Source organism: Ochlerotatus camptorhynchus, unplaced genomic scaffold, assembly GCF_037179485.1.
Source record: "Ochlerotatus camptorhynchus isolate MF236.1 unplaced genomic scaffold, CSIRO-AGI_Acam_v1.1 ptg000178l, whole genome shotgun sequence".
NCBI lineage: Eukaryota > Metazoa > Arthropoda > Insecta > Diptera > Culicidae > Ochlerotatus > Ochlerotatus camptorhynchus.
The window spans coordinates 2566376-2591154 of record NW_027040668.1 but is presented as its reverse complement, the minus strand read 5'-3'; the positions used below and the strand labels follow the sequence as shown (position 1 = coordinate 2591154).

Below are 24779 nucleotides of genomic sequence, written 5' to 3'. Positions count from 1 at the left end.
CTGAGAAACGTGAGCGCATTCATTTCGTTACATACACACACACATACACACATACACACGTACACACACACACACACACAGACATGTTCCGATCTCGTCGAGCTGAGTCGAATTGTATATGACACTCGGCCCTCCGGGCCTCGGAGCGATAGTCGGTTTTGCAAGTGATATCTATACCCTTCTTTGTAAGAAGGGTAAAAATGGTTGCAAGAGGATTCTATCCATAATGCCACTGCCAGTCAGTGGTAGTTAGATTGTAAATACACACACACAACTCTGTAATAGAACCTTACATTTCCCGGTTCGGTGTTTGAATTACCAATGAAAACCCGCATTTGGAGCTTTATCCCAGGGAGCATTTTGGCCCATTCGACACTAGTGAGCTGCAAACGGGATTGATACTTGCCAACCAAAAGTTTAAAAGAAAGTGAGAAGATTATGATCTTTTGATAACTGCCACACAATTAATTATTTTGAAAATTTTCAAAGCACCAAAACGGGATTGAAACGATAAATAGGCCCTTTAAATAATTTAAAAACTCCAAAATAGCTAAGGCACCTAAAATAGCCTAAAAATGGGTTCAAAAAGTCAGAATTGATCTTTAAAACGCCAAACTCATCATTGATACGTAAGAATTGATTCATAACTTCAATCAGATTTAATGGGCGAATTATCTTCAAAATATCAATCAATCATAACCATAACCATAACTCATGGATTTTTTTTTATTTTCAATCTTTTCTTAAATACATAATCAACTCAAGCTTGTTGAAGTACATATTTTTTTGATCTTTTTAGTCCACAACCTTTCAGCTACTTTGGTTTCACAGAAGTAGGCAGTACATTCGAACCAAGGTTGCAAATACTCATTTCAGCTAAAACAATGTTTTGTTTTTTTTTTAATTATGAAATAATTAGATGCTATGATCATATTTTGAATAGGTAATATACAAGAAGAGGTTGCAAAGAATATGTTTGACATATTAAACCTGTTTATTTCACTTCATAAGAGTCACAATCAGCGATTTTTCACACACTCACTCACTCACTCACTCACTCACTCACTAACTCACTCACTCACTCAGCGATCAGTAAATCGCTGATTGTGACTCATAGAAAGCAAAATTTACAGGTTTTATGTTTCAAACGCATACGTTGTAACCTCTTCTTGTAAGTTACAAGTAAAACATGTCATCATACCATCTTTTGGTTTTATTATTCCGAAATACATTATTTCAGCTTAAATGAGTATTTGCAACCTTGATTCGAACAAACATGACGTTCGTTTTTTCTACGGAATTGGTTTTTATGTATATTTTTGATTTGCTGGGACCGGAAATTGATGTGTGACGCCATTTTTAAATCCAAGATGGCGGCTTCCGGTTACATAAAAACAGAAAAATAATGTTAAATAACCAACAATATGGGTATCTTAAGAATCTTAAGAATAAGGGTGACGTGATGGTAGTTGCCAATTTTTCTATAACCAAAAGCCGCCATCGTGGATTTCGAAATGCCGTCAGACATAAATTTCCGGTTCTTGCACGTCACTCCAATTCCAAAAATACCCATATTGTGGGGTATATGACAGAATTTCCAAGTTTTTATGAAACCGGAAGTTGCCATCTTGGATTTCAAAATGGCGGCAGACATTGATTTCCGGTCCCTACACGTCACTCCGATTCCAAAAGCACCCATACTGCGGGGTATATGACAGAATATCCAAGCTTTTCTGTAACCGGAAGCCACCATCTTGGATTTCAAAATGGCGACAGACTTCGATTTCCGGTCCCTACGCGTCACTACGATTCCAACAATACCCATATTGTGAGGTATTTCACAGTACATCCCAGTTTCCCAAAATCACAAAAAAAAACTCGTTATTTGGGATTTACTTCGTAAAAAGAGGGACGTAAATTGAATACTGCGTAAAAAAAGACTTCCTAAACGGAGGTTAAATTGTATCAAAGGAGCTTGTAAAATCAACATCATGCTTGTTACTTTGTTCCAATATCACGCGTGATATTTCGAGCCTATGAAAGCGGAAAAAAAATCATTCGAGTGATGATAATGCCATCACTGATGCTCATCAGGTAACTCTCGATGTGTAAACTTCACTCGGCTGTCGACAAAAGCAGGCCACTCTTGATGTGCGCCACGTGATCGTCTGTTTTCTCGACAGCAACCATTGTGGACGGTTACCAAAAGGAAATCAGTGTTTTTGTCCCAAAAAATCTTTTCATCTTATACCCCGTTCACATAATGATATCTGATGATATCTGTGTTGATAATTTATTAATTGAATCCTTAAAAAAATTCCTTTGTAAAGTGATTGAGCCATTTTTATTATAAAGGCAAAAAAGAGATAAAAATATTTGTTCATAAATTACTTATGGCTTGACAAAAAAGAATACCTTTGACAGTTCTCTTTCTCCTTTTCTGACCGCAAAAAAGCATGTATAGATATAAAAACTTGGTGATGATAAAATTTCACCAAGCGATTTTGTTATTTTAAAAATCTCTTGTTTATTTATTTTTTCAAATGTTTGATCATATTTAAAAAATCTGTGTTATCTGTTTAAATCCTAAAAATCTGTAATCTGAGAATATATAATCTTGGTTTTAAAAACTCTGAAACATCTGTAGAAATACAGATTTATCTGTAGTTTTGGTAACCCTGCCATTGTATGGTCCTCCTCATTGTTCTTCATCAGCAGTTCTATCGGTCGATGCGTTGTTGACTTTGGAAAGCAACCGTTTCGTGATGAGTGTGTGAGTGCTGACCACGTGTTTGCAAGTAGCGCACTTCAATTACGGTTAAAAAAAGGTTATAGCAAAACTTGATTCTGACTAATATGTATCTCATCCGTTTAGCCTTAGGTGTGCTACTAGGGTATTTAAGAGTGATTTTTCTAATGTCATGGTTAAAATGTGTTTTCCTTTTTTCTCATGACTCATTACACATACTTTTCTCTAATTGAAGGTAGTTAAATAAATACTACATTCCAGTTGTGGATAGACAACATTCGCCATTGAAACGTTTATGCCCAACGCAAAGGCAGTTAAGCATTACCATTTTATGCGGACTCTAGCTACCAATCCTAAATGGGACTAATTTCCACCGGTCAGAGAGATCGTACAGAGAGGTACCGTTGTTTGCGGATGCGGAGTTTAAGTCGGTATTTATTTTTTTCTGGAATCCTTGGTACCTGTTTTATTGTTAATAACAATACCATTTGCAGTCGGTATTCTCATTACCAAAGATCAGGCAACTAGAAATTGAATAAAAGGGGAATACCTACCAAAACTTCATCCGCAAACAACGGCACCTTTCCGTATAATAAGTCTCATTTCGATCACATCAACCGATGACTCCACACATTCGAGTGTTGTAAATTGTAATCTGACACTTTCGTGTAGAAAATTACCACCTGTAGGTGCACGCAACTTTTGTCGTGCTGTTGAGTGACTCAAACGTGTCAGTCGTCGGTCGGTAGCATGTCAGGAACAACCGCAAACAAAACAAAACCTTCCAGATGGTCTTGACTACAGCTACACAGGAGCCATGCGTGATTGATGACCAACTCGAGCCTTCACAGGTTGCTAATAATGGGCAACTGTTTCCCTACACCGATCGCCGTCAACCTTCCAATGCCAAAGATCACACAGACAGATCGCTGGTGGAGTGGCAAAGGCTAATCATTGACAGAGGGTCTGCGCGTCACCCGTGGGTAATTAGGAAGTTGATAGAAATTTTAATTTGTTGCCGCCTTTTAAGCCTGATTGATTTCCGTAATCTGTGCGGCAACTGGGTGGCATTCAACGACAACATGTCGGATTTTGCGCGGAATTCGATTGAGTCGTCCGGGAATGGCTCTTATGGATTCAATGCCCTGAAGAAGCCGCTATCGCCCTCACTAAATCACAAATCACTCTTTGCCGGGCTGTGTATGGTTTCCGCGGTTCGTGTAAAACACGCGAGCAGTACCCATCCAGATAATTTATGGCTTTTTACCAAAGAAGGGTCCCACTCATTGCAGTGTCGGTGGTAAAACTTTGTGGTTTATCAATTCATCACCAGCACACCAGCGAAGAGATGTTCGACGAAATTCCCACAGTTTCAACTTTAGAAAATCCCGTACTTCCTGAATCGACAAATGCACACGTCATGCTGCCATCAATGGTGGCGGCTTGGACTTTCATATAGCTATCTTGCTTTAAAATACAGCTGAAATCTCTTTCAAGGTGGCAAAATGTGTGAAATGTGGTTGACAACAGAGCGGGCTGATGCTGGTTGTTGCGCGTCGCCGTCGGTCGTCGAGAAATGACCAAATGGGTTGTGATGTTCGGTTGGATGATGAAACATGTTTTGCCATTAGACATCCAATCGAAAGTGCATATCGTGATGAAATTGAACGAATTGGGTTTTGATTATATTCTCCCAGTTGGATGCACGGGACATGGGTAAATATCGAATTTTAATATAGAGCGTCTCAAGGCGAGATAAATTGAGTATATTGGAATCAAATGTAATTAGTGAAACTAATTAATCCCATGAGTCAAAACACAAAATCGACTTCGCTACAGCGATACCTAATTAAAGGGTGATACGGTCAAAATTTGGTCAATATCAACTTGACGTATTTCTTTCAATTTTGCATTTAAAAAACCTGAACACCCCTCATTTTGAAGGTGTGTGTGTGTAGAATGTTGCTCCTATTTTGATTTTGGAATTCACTCTTCAGTTGTCAAAATGCCGTCCAAGCAAGAAGAGCAGCGTATCAAAATTTTGCTCGCGCATCGCGAAAATCCGAGCTACTCGCACGCAAAGTTGGAAAAATCGCTAAAAGTTGCCACATCAACCGTTACAAGTGTTTGGGGAACGTTTGTCGACAGCCAGGAAGTCTGGATCGGGGGGAAATCGAAAACCGGAAGCCGCTGAGACGACAAAGAGAGTTGCCGGTAGTTTCAAGCGAAACCCTAACCTCTCTCTCCGAGATGCCGCATATAAGCTGGGTGTATCGTCTACAACCGTGCATCGAGCCAAAAAACGAGCCGGACTATCGACTTACAAGAAGGTAGTGACTCCAAATCGCGATGATAAACAAAATACGACGGCCAAAGCGCGATCCCGGAGGCTGTACACGACGATGCTGACGAAGTTTGACTGCGTGGTAATGGACGACGAAACCTACGTCAAAGCCGACTACAAGCAGCTTCCGGGACAGGAGTTTTATACGGCAAAAGGAAGGGGAAAGGTAGCAGATGTTTTCAAGCACATGAAACTGTCAAAGTTCGCAAAGAAATATCTGGTTTGGCAAGCCATCTGTACCTGTGGCTTGAACAGCAGCATTTTCATAGCTTCCGGGACTGTCAACCAAGAAATTTACGTGAAAGAGTGTTTGAATAAACGTCTGCTGCCTTTCCTGAAGAAACACGGTTGTTCCGTACTGTTTTGGCCAGATTTGGCATCTTGCCATTACGGTAAAAAGGCCATGGAGTGGTACGCCGCCAACAACGTGCAGGTGGTTCCCAAGGACAAGAACCCTCCCAACACGCCAGAGCTCCGCCCAATTGAGAAATACTGGGCTATTGTCAAGCGGAACCTAAAGAAGACCAAAAAAACTGCTAAGGGCGAGCAGCAGTTCAAGGCGAAGAAGGTGGACAAGGTGGCTGTACAAAATCTGATGGCAGGGGTCAAGCGTAAGGCCCGGCAATTCGGATTTGGAAAAGCGGAAGCCTAACTGAATATTTTTCCTGAATTTTATACTAATTGAACTTGAAAAAGAAATTTAATTTGATTTTTTAAATAAACGATTTCACCGATTTACACGCGTTTTCCCTTGACCAAATTTTGACCGTATCACCCTTTACCTGCAGACCTCTGCTCTAATCATTTTTTTTAATATAGGTACCTACAGAACACAGGGATTTGTGGAATTTATCTCTGTTCAGATAAGATTAGTGCATAAAAGTTATGGCTTGCGGTATTTGAAGATTTTTTCCTTAATTTGTTTTCCGTCGATCTTTTTTCCGTGCTGAGCACCAATGCTACCGACGCCAGGGAGGCAGCTCCCACACCTGAACCCTATAGGGTAAACCTATCGACCCATCAACTTATGAACCGGGGACCAACGGCTTTACTTCCCTTCCGAAGGAAGGCATGATCAGAGATGTTATGCCTCAGAACATCCCGGCGGCGCCAACTGGGATTGAACCCAGGCCTGCTGGAGTGAGAGGTAATCACGCTTACCACTACACCACCGGCGCCACTATGTTTGAAGATAGCTTGTCAGAGTGAAGACATTAATTTTCAAAAATTCAAAAGCATTTTTTTTTTCGCTCAAAACCAAAATTATTTTTGTGAGAATGTGTTTATTGCATTTAACTTGACCTACTGGAACAAAGTGAACACATTTGCATTGACAGAATTTCGGTTTTAGACAAAAAAAAACTGCTTTTTAATTAACATAAATTAATGGCGTCCCCTTTCCCCTTAATGAGCTTCAAACCATCTACTATCTCTTATTGAATATTTTACCTCTATTTATGATACTTGCCTTACCAATCAGGCTAAGGCTTTGTTGTACTCTGCTGTCCGAAGAATTCGTCTCCACTCTCCATTGCCACACTTCGCCAGCCTCGTAGTCTGCGAAGGGTCCGCAAGTCGGCTTCTAATTGGTCGATCCACCTTACCCGCTGTGCGCCTCTTCTTCTCGTTCCTGTTAGGTTGCTTTCTAGAACCATTTTCACTGGGTCGTTGTGCGGCATTCTTATAACGTGCCCAGCCCACCGTAGTCACCCAATTTTTGCAATGTAGACGATGGATGGTTCTCCCAGCAGTTGGTGCAATTCGTGGTTCATTCGCCTCCTCCACGTTCCGTCATCCATCTGCACTCCACCGTAGATGGTACGCAACACCTTCCGTTCGAAAACACTACGAGCATAGTCCAGGTCTCTTGGCCGTAAAGGACTACCGGTCTAATCAGTGTCTTGTAGATAGTCAACTTCGTGCGGCGGCGAATTTTATTCGACCGGAGTGTCCTCCAGAGTGCCTGCTATGATGCATTTTTGAATGTCACTGCTGGTATCATTTTCGGTGATCACCAGTGAGTCCAAATACACGAACTCGTCGACCACCTCGATTTCGTCACCGTCAATCTGTACTCGGAGTGAGAGGCTAACATTGTCTTACTTAGAACCTCTTCCTCTCATGTATTTCGTTTTTGATGCGTTGATGGCAAGTCCAATCCTCCTAGCGTCAGCCTTCAGTCTGATTACGATTCCGCCATCATCTCAAAGTTCCGTGCTTTGATTTCGATGTCATTGGCGAAGCCAAGATGCTGGATGGACTTCCTAAACATCGTGCCACTCGTGTCTATCCCAGCTCTCCTGATCACACCTTCTAACGTGATGTTAAAAAGCAGACACGAAAGTCCATCACCTTGCCTTAACCCCCTTCTCAAGTGTCCCCAATACTCGAACAACGCACATCACTCGATCCCTCGTCGCCTTGATCAATCGCGTCAGTTTATCCGGAAATCCGTACTCGTGCATAATCTGCCATAGCTGATCTCGATCGATTGTGTCGTATGCGGATTTGAAATTCATGAAAAAATGATGTGTGGGCACGTTGTATTCGCGGCATTTCTGCAGAACCTGCCGAATCGCAAAAATTTGGTCCGTGGTAGCGCGGGTATCCATGAATCTCGCCCACGAATTCTCTTGCAAATGGTGACAGGCGGCGGCATAGAATTTGGGAGTGTACCTTGTAGGCGGCGCTCAGCAGTGTGATCGCGCGGTAGTTGCAGCAATACAACTTGTCGCCCTTTTGGTAGATTGGGCATACGACTCCTTCCATCCACTCCTCCGGTAATATCTCCTCCTTTCAAATCTGGACAATTACCCAGTCCAGCGCTCTAGCCAGTGCTTCGCAACCGTATTTTAATAGCTCACTTGGTAGTTGATCTACACCAGTTGCTTTGTTATACGTCAGCCGACCAATCTGCTCCTGAACTTCTTGAGGATCAAAGGCCGGTAGCCTGTCGCCTTCTGCGCGTGCTCCAAGGTCTGTTGCCGTGCCACCTCGTTTTCTGCTGCATCACCGTTGAGGTTCTCGTCATAGTAGTTCTTCCATCTCTACAACTTCTCACACTCGTTCGTGAGAAGGTTACCGTCCAAGTCCTTGCATATATCGGCTTGCGGCACGTAGCCTTTGCGCGAACTATTTAGTTTATCGTAGAACATCCGTGTGTCATTTACGCGGTACAGATTTTCCATAGTCTCGCGATCTCGGTCTTCCTGCTTACGCTTCTTCCTTCGAAAAACCGAGTTTTGTCTGTTCCGTGCTTGTCTGTATCGCTCCACATTCAATCTCGTGCGGTGTTGCAGCATTCTCGCCCGTGCTGCATTCTTCTCCTCTACTAACAGTTTGCATTCGCCGTCAAACAAAACATTTCTTCGGTCCGGCTAGGCATTAACATTTACTTGACTTTTAACTCCTAGGGTTATTTCGCCAAGGGTGTCTCCGTGAGGGCACTGGTAATTGGTAATTGTAACAGCAGCTGGTAGAGATGGAAAGGCCCACACACGGGATGGCCATGGATGGTCCTGCTGGTCGTGGCCTAGTTAGTCAGTTTGATGGCCACGTCTCTGTCTTTGTGGTTTTAGTTTGTGTTCCTGTTTGGTGCGCGTGAGTGTTTGTGGTATAAGTAAGGCCCAAGAGATATTGTTTTATTGTGCCCCTGTGTGTGTTTTGATTTGCTACCGCTTTTGTTGCATATGTTGTTCTTATTTGTGTTATACATTCTGTGGAAGGTTGCTGTGTCTCTTAGGAAGTTTATTAGGTTGTTTTCGTTCTCATGTGAGTTATTGTATATTGATATATCTGAGGTTTGGTGTTTTTCTCTTTTGTAGACAACGAAGCGATTGCAGTAAAACACGTCAACCGTTTCAACCCCTGGTTCCAAGTATCCAAGTATTTTTATGCCTTGTTAATAGTGATTAGTCCTCAGGTTACCTGGACCGAGGATGATCTTGAAACAAGTTAGAAAATAGTTAGTTAGTCCTCATCTATGTGATTCCTAATCTTATATTCGTTGTTCCATAGTTTTAAGTGATTAAGACTAAGGTTCTGATGCATGGTCATTATCGGTGTCATTGTTTAATTTTGTTTGTTTTGTAATTGTGTTTTGAGATTCCTTAATCCAATTTTGACTGACAAAGGGGCGCGCCTTTGGAGGGCGCCCCAACAAACAATTTTAGCTGCAATTCAGCTTATACAGCCAAAAACTACCTGCATAAGGCAAATTTTGGCTGTATAAGCTAGTCTGCAGCTAAAATTGTTAGTTGGGGCTCTCACTCTTCGTTATACCCTTTGAAACCTTTCAATAAGAATCGATTCCTTGCAATAACGGCAAGAATGACACCTGTATCAAAACCGAATACTTCATTATTTCTCAATAAGGCTTGTACTCGAAAAAATGCACCATTTTTATCCGTGTGTAACTTTTTTATGCGTGGGTAAAAATTGATGAAAATCTGGGTATAACTAGTTTGGAGTGAATTGTGTGAATTTCATAACAATCGGTTCAGTGGTTATTGAGATGTCGTCGAAACAAGAAGAAAATCGCCGGAGAATTTTGCGCGCCGTCATGGAAAATCCGACTGCGACCATGAGATGGATCGGAAGACAACTGGGAATCACCCATACAACTGTGTCTCGGGTGGTAAATCATTTAAGGAGTCCCAGACGACCGAGTGGCGGGCTGGAAGTGGAAGAAAATCGAAGACAGCTGACCCTGTGAAGGCCCGAAAGGTGTTGGATTATTTCAAGCGTAATCCGAACCATTCGATTCACGACGCGGCTCTGAAGGCAAAGTGTTTCGCCTGGTTCGTTCAGCAAACCATGCAATGAGCTGGGCTTCGTGTATTCAAGGTCCGGAAGGCACCGAACCGGCGTGATCAACAAAACACGGTGGCCAAATCCCGCGCAAGGAAGCTGTATCGAGGGTGGTTAACGAAACCGATGTATGTGGTTATGGATGACGAAACCTACATCAAGGCAGACGCAAAGCAGATACCGGGGCTGGAGTTCTACGTTGCCAAATCACGGTTTCATGTTCCGGAAAACATAAGGAAGAAGAAAGTGGACAAATTCGCCAAAAAATACTTGCTCTGGCAGGCCATATGCCAATGCGGTAAACTGAGTAAACCGTACATCACAATGGGTACCATCGACAGCGAAAATTACCGCACCGAGTGCCTCCATTAGCGTCTGTTGCCCTTCCTGCGGTCCCACGGAGGCGAGACATTATTTTGGCCGGACCTGGTATCATGCCATTACGCGCGATCGACGTTTGATTGGTACAGAGATAATAACGTTGTTTTTGTACCAAAAACCACCAACCCCCCAAATTCACCAGAGATTCGTCCGGTGGAAAGATTTTGGGCCATAATGAAGGCCAAAGTTCGAAAATCGTCCAAGGTGTTTAAGAACGAGTTGGAGTTGAAGAAATAATGGCTCCACTATTGCACAAAATGTAATGAGGGGTCTTAAGGGAAAGGTGCGGGCTTTCAGCGATGGAAAGGAAATTGAATAAAGTAATTATGCTGAAACATAATCCATATGTATAAGTTCATTCCCTGAAAGTTTCAAGAAAATCCGACTTAAAATAAATTTTTGGCGAATACTTTTGCCTGGTGCATTTTTTTTTTGAGTACAGGCCTTAGTGATGGAGTAATATGACATGCACTGAGCTAAGGACACGGTATATACTACAATAGATTTAATTACTGGTCGCAGTGGTTTTACGTCCGAACAGAGGGAAAAAATGGTATTCTATAAAAATTTCGAAAGAAGTTCCAGGAATTTCAGGAAAGTCCCGACTGCTCCAGAGAGCTTAAGAATATATCGGATTATCCGATTATCGATTCGGATATCTAACTGAAACTTCACAGTAGTCCAGAGAACTTCAGGGATGTTTAAATGGTTTCAAATTCAGTTCCATTCATATCTGGACAGTACCAAGAACGTCAGTGGCCTCTGATAGCCTAGTCAGTAAAGACACGTTACTACCATGCCGAAAACTCGACTCCCGGTCTGGCCGAGGAAATTTTTCGGGTTGGAAATGTTCTCGACTTCCCTGGACATAGAGACAAATTCCTGCATTGGCTGGCATATAAAGCTCTCAACTAATAACTGTGGAAGTGAATCTAGAACACCAAGTTAAGAGCTGGGAAAATGCTCGCTACAGAAGTGCAAAAAGTCTAGAAGAAGAACCAATGAGAACCGAATTTGCCGTAATTGGAACGCTCCATAATAGGAACGTTTAACCATAACTGTACACCCACCCTATTACAATTATGGGTGCTCTTGAAAGGGGCACATGCATGGTGGTGGGCAGAGCGCGCACTTCTAAAATCATTAAGTAACCAGGTCTGAATTTACCCGTTTCTTGACGCGTGCAGTATCCTATACTTGATGTTTAAATACATTTGTTCCATCCATAAGTTCACTCCGCAGAATTCCATGCTTCTAAGGAAATGCTGATGTCGATGAAGAAAGGGAATCCGAAATGTTTGCAAGTTTAACCTGGTTTAGAGCTAGGGAGAAGCGAAAAAAAAATAAGTATGGAAAATTTGGTCGAATGCCATTTCACCGAACGCCATTTCACCGAAAGCCTTTATGTTGCTGAGTTTAGGGGGGCAACTGTAACTTCAGCCCCCCTCTGGCTACGCATATGGAAATACCCTTCTTCATTATTTCTTGCTCTGATATTCACATCTGTTAATTTGAATTCCTCCAGACACGAAAAGCCCTCAAAACATTCCTCATAAAGCCAGAGAAGTGGAAAAATTTGCCACGCGGTCCTTTGCAAATCGTTTCTATTGTAAAAATTTCTTACGAACACTTTTTGCACATCTATACACTGTACTTTTCTAAGGCCTCTGGCAGTGTGAATGCGAGTGACCGAGTGAGCAAAAAATCATATTAATAATTATTATTCCTTTTGCTCGCATTCACTAGCCTAGCTACAAAAATGCAAAGAGCTTATGTTTTAAAAAACTACAAGGGACAGGCCTATGGGGTTGTACGCAATGGTGACGTAGGACTACATGGTCTTATATAATAAATCTTATTTGTTAACTGCAGCAGGAGCTTATGTTTTGTGTAGGAATAGGAATTTGAGGGTTCTTTCTGTTTATACTCTTTAGTATGAGGCACTTGGCATAGATGGCCCAGAGTGACTCACGAAGAGCTACTGATTCCGATCAATAGCGTAGCTGCTTCTTCCTCCTTCTATGGATGCCCATGTGGGCTGCAGCTCGCTGCTTGCAGGCAGCCTTTCGTTGTGTACTGGAGAACAATGTTGAACGCCACGCGTCGAAAGCACTGCTGCTGCTGCCGACGATCAGACACTACCACACACGGTGATTGGAATTGAATTCAATCAGTAGTTGAGGCCAGCCTTGATAGATAGCTGCTCGCGGGGAGCATTTCGTTGTGTACTGGAGAACACCAACACTCACCACGCGGTGATTGAATAAACACAGTATGGTGAGACCGGATAGAATTCAACTTTGAAATCTGTGTTAGGGAAACCGCTTTTCGCAGGCAATCGGTGATAGTTTTAATTATCATAGCAACTGTTGCACATTCGTGCAATTTTTTATAGTGACATTTTGAAAAAATGATACAGTTTTAAGTTTAACAGATGCGAAATATTTCTGATCGATTGATGATAAAATTATTGAAATTGGTCCAGGGGCAGCTGAGTTATTAACGTTCAAAATCTTTCATAATTTTGTTACATGTTCCATTTTTGATTTTCACAAAGTGTACCCCCAAATAGAAATTACGGACGTAGTCCTACGTTAAAATCGAAACGATTTTATCGGTTAAAGTTAAATGAATAAACGATTAAATTCAGAGACAGATAACGACTTATACTCAATCAACTGATTAGCAGGGCAACATGGGTTAATCAGGTGTTTGATACGGAGATTGATTAGAATAAAGTTAATGATAAATAAGGTTCGATCGATCTATATTTTGAAATCGACTTTGCATCCTTAATCTTCGCATTCTGTAAAAATAAACTTCCATTACTTCATTCTCCAATATCAACCAACAAATGCCTAGCGGCATACTCGAAACCGTTTGATCAACTTACATACAGTTCAATTCTGTCACCAACATGTGACAAACTCTGATAAGCGTGTGCCCCCTTGATTAAAGGCAAAATAAACAAACTGCAGACATCTTGAAACGTCTACCAGTTTTATAATCAACACCCAACCAATAAATGCGGTAGCTCTTTTTGGAACTACACACTCACTTGAAAGTACCCATTAATGGGTAAAAGTACCTATTTTGATGAAACGTGATTTAACTCATTAATGAGTAATTTTTGACCCATCGATGAGTACCTTTTGTAAAAGTTACTCATTCAAAGGTAACAGTCACTCATTAATGGGTAACAGTTACTCATTGATGGATCAAAAATTTTCTCAATAATGTGTTAAACACCACTTTACTTCAAAATGGGTATTTTATTAACCATTGATGGGTACTTTCAAGTTAGCGTACAGGCATGTCTTTTGCGGGAGTCACTTCCCGTTTCCCTTTCGTTATTGCCATGATTGATTTCATATCTAATACTAGCTGTTCTCACAAAACGTTTTCCCTTTCTCTTTCGTTTCCAGATCCAGTGCCTCCATACCTCGCCGTTGCCCGACTCGAACGAAAAGTATGACGTCGTCCGGAGTGGCGTCGTCGTCCCCCAAACGGCGGCTGCCCCAGCTGGCGCTGGTGGCGCTACTCGTCCTGCTCAATGCCGTCACGACTTCATCTACCTCATCCTCGTACGTCTGCCCAAAGGGTTGCGAGTGCAAGGACGCCAGTATCACGTGTACCAGCGTGACCGGCTTGCGAAGCATCGACAAGAGTCTTCCCATCAAGCGGTTGGTCCTGTCCGGATTGGAACTGAAGAAGATTCCCGCTCAGCTGGAGAACATTCGAAACATCACCGAGTTGGATCTGTCCAACAATCACCTGTCGGAGGTGAGCCACCTGGGCCGGAGAATACGACGACTCAATCTGAGCCAGAACCGAATCACCTCCGGGAAGCTGTCGAAGGTTCCGCAGTTTGTGGAATCGCTGAATCTGTCGCACAATGATATCACCTACCTGCCATTGTACTTGATGAAACTGAAGAAACTGCGATACATTGAGCTGGCGGACAATCCAATCAACTGCACTTGCGAGACGCTGCACATTCGGAACTGGCTGACGACGCGGCACGTGTGGTCCGATCAGCACATCAAGTGTAGCGCACCGCAGGAATTCAAGGGTAGACCGTGGTTGCAGGTCAAGCAATCGGACGTGTGCCATGGCGCTGGGGGGCGCGATGAAGGTTACAATTGGGATGACTACGAGGATGAAAACGATCTGATGCTGGGGGATCAAGCAGACTTGGAAGATGAAGAGGAGGAAGATGAGGATGACTTCAAGAAGGAGTATTTCCCTGTTGGGGAGAAGCTAAAGTCCCAGGATCCTCCGATTGAAATTCAAAACGATGACGAAGTGGAGGGTGGCTCGGGTGATGAATTGTCGTCGGACATTGGAGAAGAGGAAAAAGCTGAGGCTAGGAAGGCAGTTGATTTGGCAATGACCGAGGGATCTGGTGAGGCAAATAACGAGACTGGACAGTATGTTCTAGTAGGTCAGATGCAGCATGGTGGGGAAGAAGATGAAGATGATGATGGAAGTGGTAGCGGCGGTGGTGTTTTGCTCACTGGCGTCAGAGGAATTGATCTTGACGAGACGTCAGAAGGTCCCAAGTCTGATGATGGATTCGACGAGGGTGGTGAAAGTGAAGAGAAGCCTATTACTCCTTTTGAAGGTAATTTGGGTATTTTTCAAGAAAAACCTGAAGATGACACGACGGTTTCGCATGATACGGAGTCGTCAGATGACATAGTTCCTTTCAAAGCAGTTGTTGATGTTGATAAGGGTACTACAGGAGCTACAGATAGCTCAACCGAAAAAGAAAGTGCAAACATTATCAACGAATCGAACGTGGCCGATTCGGATAGTAAAGGAACTTATATTCTATTGGCTATTCTTGGAATCATTTTGGTTTGCTTGATTGTTCTGGTGATGTGCAAGCGGAAACCAGACTCTAGAAATCGTCGTGGTAAGGCTGATCTGGAAGCTGCTCGAGGTCGCGAGTTGCAAGATATGGACAAGAGTCTTCTGGGTAAGCCACTGGAGAAGAATGGTCATAAAGTGCCGGAGCAAGCGCCTTTGATGAACGATCGCGACAAGACCGACTACCAGAAAGTCTTCAACGACAAAACAAACAACTACGCTCCTGCAAAACCGGAGCGAACCTCGCTGGAGAAACCAACCATGGAGACGTTCAAACCAATTCCAGCCGATAGAAACAAGAGCAAAGAAAGCCTCTACGAAAATGTGCCTCTAAATGACAATAACAATACGGTTCCGCTACAGAACGGAAACGGACATTTACGTAACGGTGAACCAGCCGGAGTTCATCAACCCAATCACAATGTGCCATCCCAGGACGATGAAGAGCTCCTACCGCCAAACGGCAATCCCAATCATCTTCAGCCAGAATCCGTCGAATCGCCCAAATCCAAGCGCTACAGCCCCATCTACGTGCCCACGTCACCCAAGTCCGATCGCTACAGTCCGGTGTACTCGCCGGAAACCGGACGCGTCAAAATCAAACTAACCGAAACTCCCAAACCAAAAACTCCCATCTTGGTCACGCGAAGTCGATCGAGAGCCGGAGATTACATAACGACAACCGACCAGAAGTTCTGATCCACGCTGCACAGACAACGACAACAAAGACGACGGTTCACCTTGTGGATTTTGCTGCAGCCTTCCTAACGAATCCGGGACGTCACGAGTTCGGTGACGTCCGTCTAGGCACTACTAATCCGGACGAGCGGTCCGGGTTTGTTTTATTTTTTTAAATCGACACTGAACATCCGTTATCGGTGAAATATCCGAACCGATAAGAGTTCGAAAGAGTATATCGAGTCAGAAATTTGTGTATAGATAACCAGCCGTTGGGCATTGAGCTCCCATCGTTCAACCTTACGTAACTGTCACGTACGCTCAAAACTGTCTATTTCTTAGGTAGATATATTCGGGAAATGTAAAAAAAAAAATCAAATTATAGCCCTGAAAAAGCGGCATGGGAAAACCTTTCAGAAACATGCATATTCATAGGAAGAAGAATTTACAGTAATTTAGTTGTGAAGATTATTTAAATACTAAGTCATCATGAAAGTGCACAAACCATTTTGAAACTGAATCCCCACTGTGACGGATGATCGACCAGTCGATGGCAATATATGAAACTAATCAAAATAACCATGCGGACGCCGGAAAAGTACCGTAAAAGTATGTTTTAAAATTAATAACCAACAAAAAAATCAATTGTGATAGCCAAACGAATGAATGGAAATCAACCGAAAACGAAATCATCCAATAAGATTAATAACTAGCAAGCAAAAGAACAAACCCAATCGATCACGCAACAAGCGTAAACGTTCCTGAACCACACCCCCGCGCGTGCAACAACAAAAGACCATTTAGCAGTAATTGAATCGTCCCCCTCCATTCTGACGATCGTCACTGGAATGTAAATATTATCGTTCAAAGAGTAAATAATACCGATTCCCCTCCCGCGCATCCAGTTTAGGGATATGTGCTCCCAGCTGCTGCAATTGTAATGGATAAAGATGCCAATAAATTATACAACATACATTATAGAACTAAGCTATCATCCGTTCGGTATCAACATGGGAACGAAGTCAACTAAGTCCATTTATTGTGTTAGGATTTTGCTGTAGTGTATGATTCTGTTCAGGAAGTAAGAAAATTCGGAACCAGAAAATAGTTTAATCCATGAAAAAATAAAATGATTAAGTTAAAGCAAAAAACCAGGAACAGAATTTTGGATTTTCATACCCGTAGGAGAATGGTAAAACTGGCTGCCTTATGAACATTTTGAAAACGGAGAAAAAAAATTAGTCGAGCAATAAAAAGTAGAACACGAATGTCCGCTAGCGGTTTGCAATCAGTCTCTGTGTCAGGAATAGGAAGTTTGTTAAGTTTTAATAATTTAACGAAAGTGAAGAAATACTATTGTATATGTATTTTAAATAAATTATATTAGAAGTTAACACTGTCGTAAATGGTGGGTTGCTTGTTTCGTTTGCGATATCCGAAAGCAGAACGTTAGAAGACCACCCAACTGCCGTTAAAGGCATACTCGTCCCATGTTATATGTGGAGTTGTATCATTATGCTGATGGTAATGATGTAATGATGGTGGTCCGACCTCTTACCCCTACAAAGGTTTGAGCGGGACGATTTATCTTTAAGATAATTAAATATAACATTTTAACCAGGTTTGAAAACAAAATCGAACTGGTTACAGTTACAGATATAAATTCCCTCTAGAGTTTACAGTTGCTTCACAGTGATATAAATGTGGAAAAGCTCAGGCGTTAAACTCTTAGTTCGCCTTTTTGTCCACCTAAAATATTCATAAGTATAACAAGCGATCAAGAGTTAATGAACAATCAACAATGCATCCTATTACACAAGCAACCCCGCAATCTGATGCTATCATAATTTTCAGCTATGTCAGGAATGCTCACGAACCCCCGACATTTGCCAGAAAACTTACTACTAACTCAAGGTATCTTCCAAATAAGCTTCAAAATTGCATTTTGTTTTATCAAATGTTAAATTCAGTCCTCTAGATCAAACCTTTGTAGACCCCTTTTTTAAATTAATCTACTACTATTAAATCAAATATTAAAAATCCATCATAACCATCGTGGCGAACAAAAATAAGTGTTTGCAGCGCTACGATAATTATTAAAAAGTCATTATGACAGCTATCCATACAAAATAATCCGTTATAGATAACTTCGTCAAGATACATAATTTGTCAATTTATAAAAAAAAAAAATCACTGGTTAACTGTTCAAACGACAGATTTGACGTGTAAAATGCAGTGTCTTATAAATTCTGTAAGTGTTGCAGAACGTTTGATATGTCTAGGCATCGAATTGAAAACATTTATTCCTTTAAAATATAATGAATTTTGTGAAGCACAATCAAGAAATGTTGTGTTCTTATTTCAACCGCGTTTCTAGTATTATATCAATGAAAGTCACTTCCTCTTTCAATTCGATCACACAAATATCGAGGCAGCAAACCGTTAACTACTTTAAAAATGAACACTATAGTCAAATATACAATTCTTTGCTTCACCGACAACCACTGTAAGGCATTTAGCATTAAAGTTGACGAAGTGAATCCTTTACATCTCAAAATGAAACGCATTATTTTATCCTGCAAGCGCTATAATCTCGATATTTGTGTTTCATTTGCCAGAAAAAAAATGGAAGGGCAAAAGTCAAGATGAGGAGCGATGATTGATTTGTTAAGCTGTATTTTACTGGCAATAGTTAAATCGTTTTTCAGTCGACATAGTATTCCATTCTTGGCAATTTTCTTGATGACATTGTCAATGTGAGAGTTAAACTAAAGGTTGTTATCAATAATCACGCCAAGTTGTTTAATCCCCCGAACGCGATCAATAGTCTCATCATCAATTACAGCAGAGACGTTCTCATTTAATCGATTCCTCAAAATTTCCATAAATTTAGTTTTACTTGTTTTCAATTTCAACTGCTTATACTTCAACCATCTACTTAGAGAACGTAAATCTTCATTCAAGTGTAAAACGGATTCTAAATCCTTAGCTGCAATGAATAACACACTATCATATGCAAAAAGATTAATGTCGCAAAATCGTAAAACATGTCGCAAGTAATTAATATACATAATAAATAACAGGGGCCCTAATACACTTCCCTAGGGGCCTCATAGCCTAGTCAGTAAAGGGACGGTATTACCAAGCCGGAGGTCCGGTCGAGGGAATCTTACGGGTTGGAAATTTTCTCGACTTCCCTGGGCAAAGTGTCTCTTTGTGCTTGCCACACAATATACAAATTCATGCATTGGTATTGGCATCGAAAGCTCTCAATTAATAACTGTGGAAGTGCATTTAGAACACTAAGTTGAGAGCACGCAATAAGCTTATATGCGCTAAGCAATAAGCTTGAAATGCGAACAAGAAGAAGAAGTAATACACTTCCCTGGGGCACTCCAAGGCTATTCCCCACGGGACTGAAAACAGAATCATTAAAAACAGTCCGTTGAGTTCTGTCAGACAAATAGCTTTCAAACCATTTGTATGCAGTACTCGTAATTCCAAAGCGCTTGATTGAGCTTAGCAATAAGGGCCTAGAAATTGTTTCAAAATCGCGTTTAAGATCCAAAAAAACAGCAACAATCGTATCTTTACACTCCAAGTTATTTTTCCACTTTGCTGATACCAAATTTAACGCGGTTTCACAAGAATGACCTTCCCGATATCCCGATTGTTCTGGTATCAACAAACCATTACTATTTAAACATTCCAGCAGCTGGCCTTTAACAAAAAGTTCTAAAATTTTGTCTAAAGGGTGATACGGTCAAAATTTGGTCAAGGGAAAACGCGTGTAAATCGGTGAAATCGTTTATTTAAAAAATCAAATTAAATTTCTTTTTCAAGTTCAATTAGTATAAAATTCAGGAAAAATATTCAGTTAGGCTTCCGCTTTTCCAAATCCGAATTGCCGGGCCTTACGCTTGACCCCTGCCATCAGATTTTGTACAGCCACCTTGTCCACCTTCTTCGCCGCAGAAAGCCAGTTTGCCTTGAACTGCTGCTCGCCCTTAGCTATTTTTTTGGTCTTCTTTAGGTTCCGCTTGACAATAGCCCAGTATTTCTCAATTGGGCGGAGCTCTGGCGTGTTGGGAGGGTTCTTGTCCTTGGGAACCACCTGCACGTTGTTGGCGGCGTACCACTCCATGGCCTTTTTACCGTAATGGCAAGATGCCAAATCCGGCCAAAACAGTACGGAACAACCGTGTTTCTTCAGGAAAGGCAGCAGACGTTTATTCAAACACTCTTTCACGTAAATGTCTTGGTTGACAGTCCCGGAAGCTATGGAAATGCTGCTTTTCAAGCCACAGGTACAGATGGCTTGCCAAACCAGATATTTCTTTGCGAACTTTGACAGTTTCATGTGCTTGAAAACATCTGCTACCTTTCCCCTTCCTTTTGCCGTATAAAACTCCTGTCCCGGAAGCTGCTTGTAGTCGGCTTTGACGTAGGTTTCGTCGTCCATTACCACGCAGTCAAACTTCGTCAGCATCGTCGTGTACAGCCTCCAGGATCGCGCTTTGGCCGTCGTATTTTGTTTATCATCGCGATTTGGAGTCACTACCTTCTTGTAAGTCGATAGTCCGGCTCGTTTTTTGGCTCGATGCACGGTTGCAGACGATACACCCAGCTTATTTGCGGCATCTCGGAGAGAGAGGTTAGGGTTTCGCTTGAAACTACCGGCAACTCTCTTTGTCGTCTCAGCGGCTCCCGGTTTTCGATTTCCCCCCGATCCAGACTTCCTGGCTGTCGACAAACGTTCCCCAAACACTTTAATTACATTTGTAACGGTTGATTTGGCAACTATTAGCGATTTTGCCAACTTTGCGTGCGAGTAGCTCGGATTTTCGCGATGCGCGAGCAAAATTTTGATACGCTGCTCTTCTTGCTTGGACGGCATTTTGACAACTGAAGAGTGAATTCCAAAATCAAAATAGGAGCAACATTCTACACACACACACCTTCAAAATGAGGGGTGTTCAGGTTTTTTAAATGCAAAATTGAAAGAAATACGTCAAGTTGATATTGACCAAATTTTGACCGTATCACCCTTTAATGTGTGCAACATGTTTCCAAGGATTCCTTCCAAACTTGTGGCACGTGTCCAGTTTGCAATGATTCATTAATAAGGTCCAGCAAGATGTGGCCAATGACATGAAAGCTATCTTGAATAACTCTAGCATTAACATTATCTACTCCAGCCGATTTTTCTAATGAAAACCTTCAAATCTACAACTACTATTAACTGGCTGTTTTATTTTGTCAGGTTCATCGACCAATTAATTGACCAATTAATCAATGAAACACTGTAGACAAAATAATCATTTAAATTTAGATGCAATTACTTGTTTTGACTGTTCTAATGTGCCACTAAAAGTTATGGACCGCGGTTTACAATTACTAGGTTTTAATAAAGATTTAAAAATTTGCTTGCTGATCAACCTTTCTTTGAAAATATTCACAACGAGTTTTCTTTATCAATTGTGAATACTTATTACGCGCGAGTGTGTACCAATTCCAATGATTGTCATTATTTGATCTACAAAACTTGTTGTACCATTTGTCTCTTTTTCTTTTCAAAGATCCAAATTGTAGCAGCTGTTCGAGTTTTTCAAAGAAACAAACTTTTGCTCAACTAGTCAGTGCTGTGGTTGTGGATAGTCGAGGGTAGTTGACGACTACTTAGCTCCAAACCAAAAAAAAAGTTAAAAAATAGATATAATAGAGCAATCCAACTAGCGTTTTTGGGGGTTAAACAAAGCCCTAGAGTACGCAAATTTGGCCAATAGATGCTTTGAAACACAATGTATCAACATGTCAAAATTGAGCTCTCACGGACATTGTTTACCCCCTAACGATAATAGGTTAAGGTATTGCCAAAGCCAACATTTCCCCTACATGTTCAGAAAAAAAATTAAACATTTATTAAATTTGGTAAAATCTGAAGAAAAAAAATTAAATAGGGAAAATTGAAAAAAATAAATGAATTAAAAATATGTAGTCTGGTAGACATGTTCAGGAAACAATGCTAAATTTCAAGTGGCTTACACCTCTGGTAGACAAATAAGTTAATTTTTAAATGGCTAGTGCACCTGTTAAACATGTTCAGGTTAAAATGGACAAACATCTTAAATCAGAATAAAAAAATTAAAAATTAAACATTTGATCAGGTATAAAAACCTTTATATTTGAAATGATTTGCGCCTTTGGAAGACAACTTGATGAAAAAAATTGAAAAATATGTAAAATTTGAAATGGCTTGCTCCCCGGGTAAATATGTACAGGTAAATTTAAAATGTTTTGTGGTAAACATGATGTAGGAAAAATTTATAAATAAATATTTTTTTTTGTTCATTAATTTATTTGATAAGGCTCAACCGAATTAACTTTACAGAGCCGAGGATTCTTGGTTACTATACAATACATCTTAAAACTATAATCAAAAGGTACAACACAATAAACACTTTATCTTCCGCTATCCAAAAAGCCTCCTCCATCAGAACTGGAGCCGCTTCCCGTGGTTTCGTTGTATGGCAGTTACGCCATCGTGGGGCAAAGCGCTTCCATTGCAGCAATGGACGCAAAACGTGGTCAACACTCACACACTCATCACGAAACGGTTGCTTTCCAAAGTCGACGACGCATCGACCGAAAGAACTGCTGATGAAGAACAATGAGGAGGACCACACAATGGTTGCTGCCGAGAAAATAGACGATCGCGTGGCACACATCGAGAGTGGCAATGAACCTTTCCTATCCTTCGACAATGTACCCCTCTAGCCTCGAGAAAGCCGCGAATGTTCGGCCCAACTCCTACTAGACATAGAATTAAGTGAATTTTGTTACAAACAAAGAACAATGAATTATTGGCTCCGTAAAGCTAACGCGATTGAGCCTTACAAATAAACGAACTAGATAAAAAAAACTGTGGAAGTGCTCAAAGAACAAGTGGAAGTTCGGTAAAAAAAATTACCGAAGTCGATAATTATTTCTAAGTGTGTAAGGAAGCCTTAACGGGAATCTTTAAAAGCACAAATCTAGATAGAGCTGGAATTGGGGCGTAACAGCTTTTGTAAACAATGACTTCTATCGATGATTTCTAGGAACTAAAGGCACGCCCACGCAGACCAAAATAACTATCGGATAGGGAAATACTTTCCCTACCCGATGAGGAGGTTGGTTTGCGTGGCCGAGCCTTAAATTTCTAGAAACCATCGATTGAAATCATTGTTTACAAAAGCTGTTAGGCCCTAATTTTAGTTCTATCTAGAAATGTCAGCTTCCAAACAACATGGGGGAAATGGCTCTAATGTTGGCCTGTGGATCTAAGATTGGGCCCATCGCTAAAAATCTACTATTTATCAATTTTATCTAGATGAACGCGTCATTGGGACGATACTAATGGATATTTTTGGTCGCTATTGAATCGATTGCTGAATTTATGTATGGGCCCTAATTAGGGACATTTAGGCCGACATTACATCCATTTCCCCTACAATTCTGAAATTGCTACTCTCTGGTTGTTGTAGCGCAACAACTAAGGAGTAGCAATTTCATATTGGCTTCATTATAATATTACCTTAAAATAAGAAGCAATTAATCTCATACAACTTTCAAAGTCTGGTTTAAAAAAAAATCGTTTATTTTAAAAACTGTTTAAGCAGAATTGTTGGCGGTGAAACGTTCTTCGATGAAATGACGTTCGGTGAAATTTTTGGCTTCAAAAAATTCTTTGGCAATTCTTTTGTCGATCTTCCAGTTGTTTTTGGGTAACACAAATTTTGTGTTTTTCATAATAGTTGCGCCCTTATATTAATAAACTAGCTTATGATGACAGCACTGTCCTTCGGCGAACTGATCCACTCCCGTTGTATCCAATCCTTCTTCTTCTTCTTTCTAGTTTGAATTGCCCTTTGATAATTCCAGCCCAGTGGCAGGCGCGTAGGCAACATGTTTTACCGTGACAGAGGGCCCAAAACAGCAAAATAAACGATTTGAGCCCGGGACATAAAGGGTGTCCACGATGAAATTGCCACACTATGAAATTGCTCTAACTTTTTAACCGTTGGGTAGAATTTAATGAAAATTTGGGTGGATTTAGTTCATAGTGCATTATTTACATCCTGCAAGTTTTAAAGTCCTGTGATCAAAACTCGCGGAAATGGAGTCGAAAGAACAGCTCGTGCGTGATAAAATCTTGCGCATTCATCACGAGAACAAGGATCTCTCGCATCGTTCCATCGCTAAAACGTTGGGAATCGCGAATTCCACGGTGTCGCGAGTGATTAAGCGGTTCGAGGAACGGTTGACCACCGATCGGAAGCCCAGAAAGAAGTGAAGGAAAAAGTATTCCGTGCAACACCAAAAATCACAACCGCGTAGTTGGGGCCTTCAACCGAAATCCGAACGCCTCCGTTGGGGATGTGGCTAAGAAGCTGCACCTAAGCCGAAGTTTTGTCCAGAAGGCCAAAACTAAGGGTGGGCTTCGAACGTTCAAGGTACAAAAGGCCCCTAATCGCGACGAGAAGCAGAACAAGTCCGCCAAAACCCGTGCCAGGAAGTTGTACCTCAACATGCTGACGAAAGTTGAATGCTGCATCATGGACGACGAAACATATGTGAAGGCCGACTTCAAACAGATCCCCGGCAACCTGTTTTTCACGGCCAAGGATAAGTTCAGCGTTCCGGAGCATGTCCGCACTCAGAAGATGTCCAAATTTGCGAAGAAATTCCTGGTTTGGCAAGCCATCTGCACGTGCGGGAAGCGGAGTGTACCTTTCGTGACCCAGGACACGATGAACGGACAGGTGTACATAAAAGAGTGCCTCCAGAAGCGGCTGCTTCCTCTCCTGAAGGCCCACAACGTCCCAACAATCTTCTGGCCGGATTTGGCCTCATGCCACTACTCCAAGGACGTGTTGAAGTGGTATGCGGACAATAAGGTCAATT

General features: G+C 41.5%; 2 protein-coding genes across 6 annotated transcripts in view; one reads left to right on the top strand and one right to left on the bottom strand.

Annotated features, from left to right (window-relative positions):
* The window catches only part of wdp (windpipe), a 210625-nt gene extending 193386 nt beyond the window's left edge, over nucleotides 1–17239 (top strand). For all 4 annotated transcript variants that reach the window (XM_065222821.1, XM_065222822.1, XM_065222818.1 and 1 more), the window contains exon 3: nucleotides 13709–17239. In XM_065222821.1, the coding sequence (XP_065078893.1) occupies nucleotides 13755–15854 (2100 nt within the window). In that variant the 5' untranslated portion in view covers nucleotides 13709–13754 and the 3' untranslated portion in view covers nucleotides 15855–17239. The remainder of the gene's footprint in view (nucleotides 1–13708) is intronic.
* Nucleotides 1–24779, bottom strand: part of dve (SATB1_N and homeodomain domain-containing protein dve) — an 897131-nt gene that overhangs the window by 131324 nt on the left and 741028 nt on the right. The window lies entirely within an intron of this gene.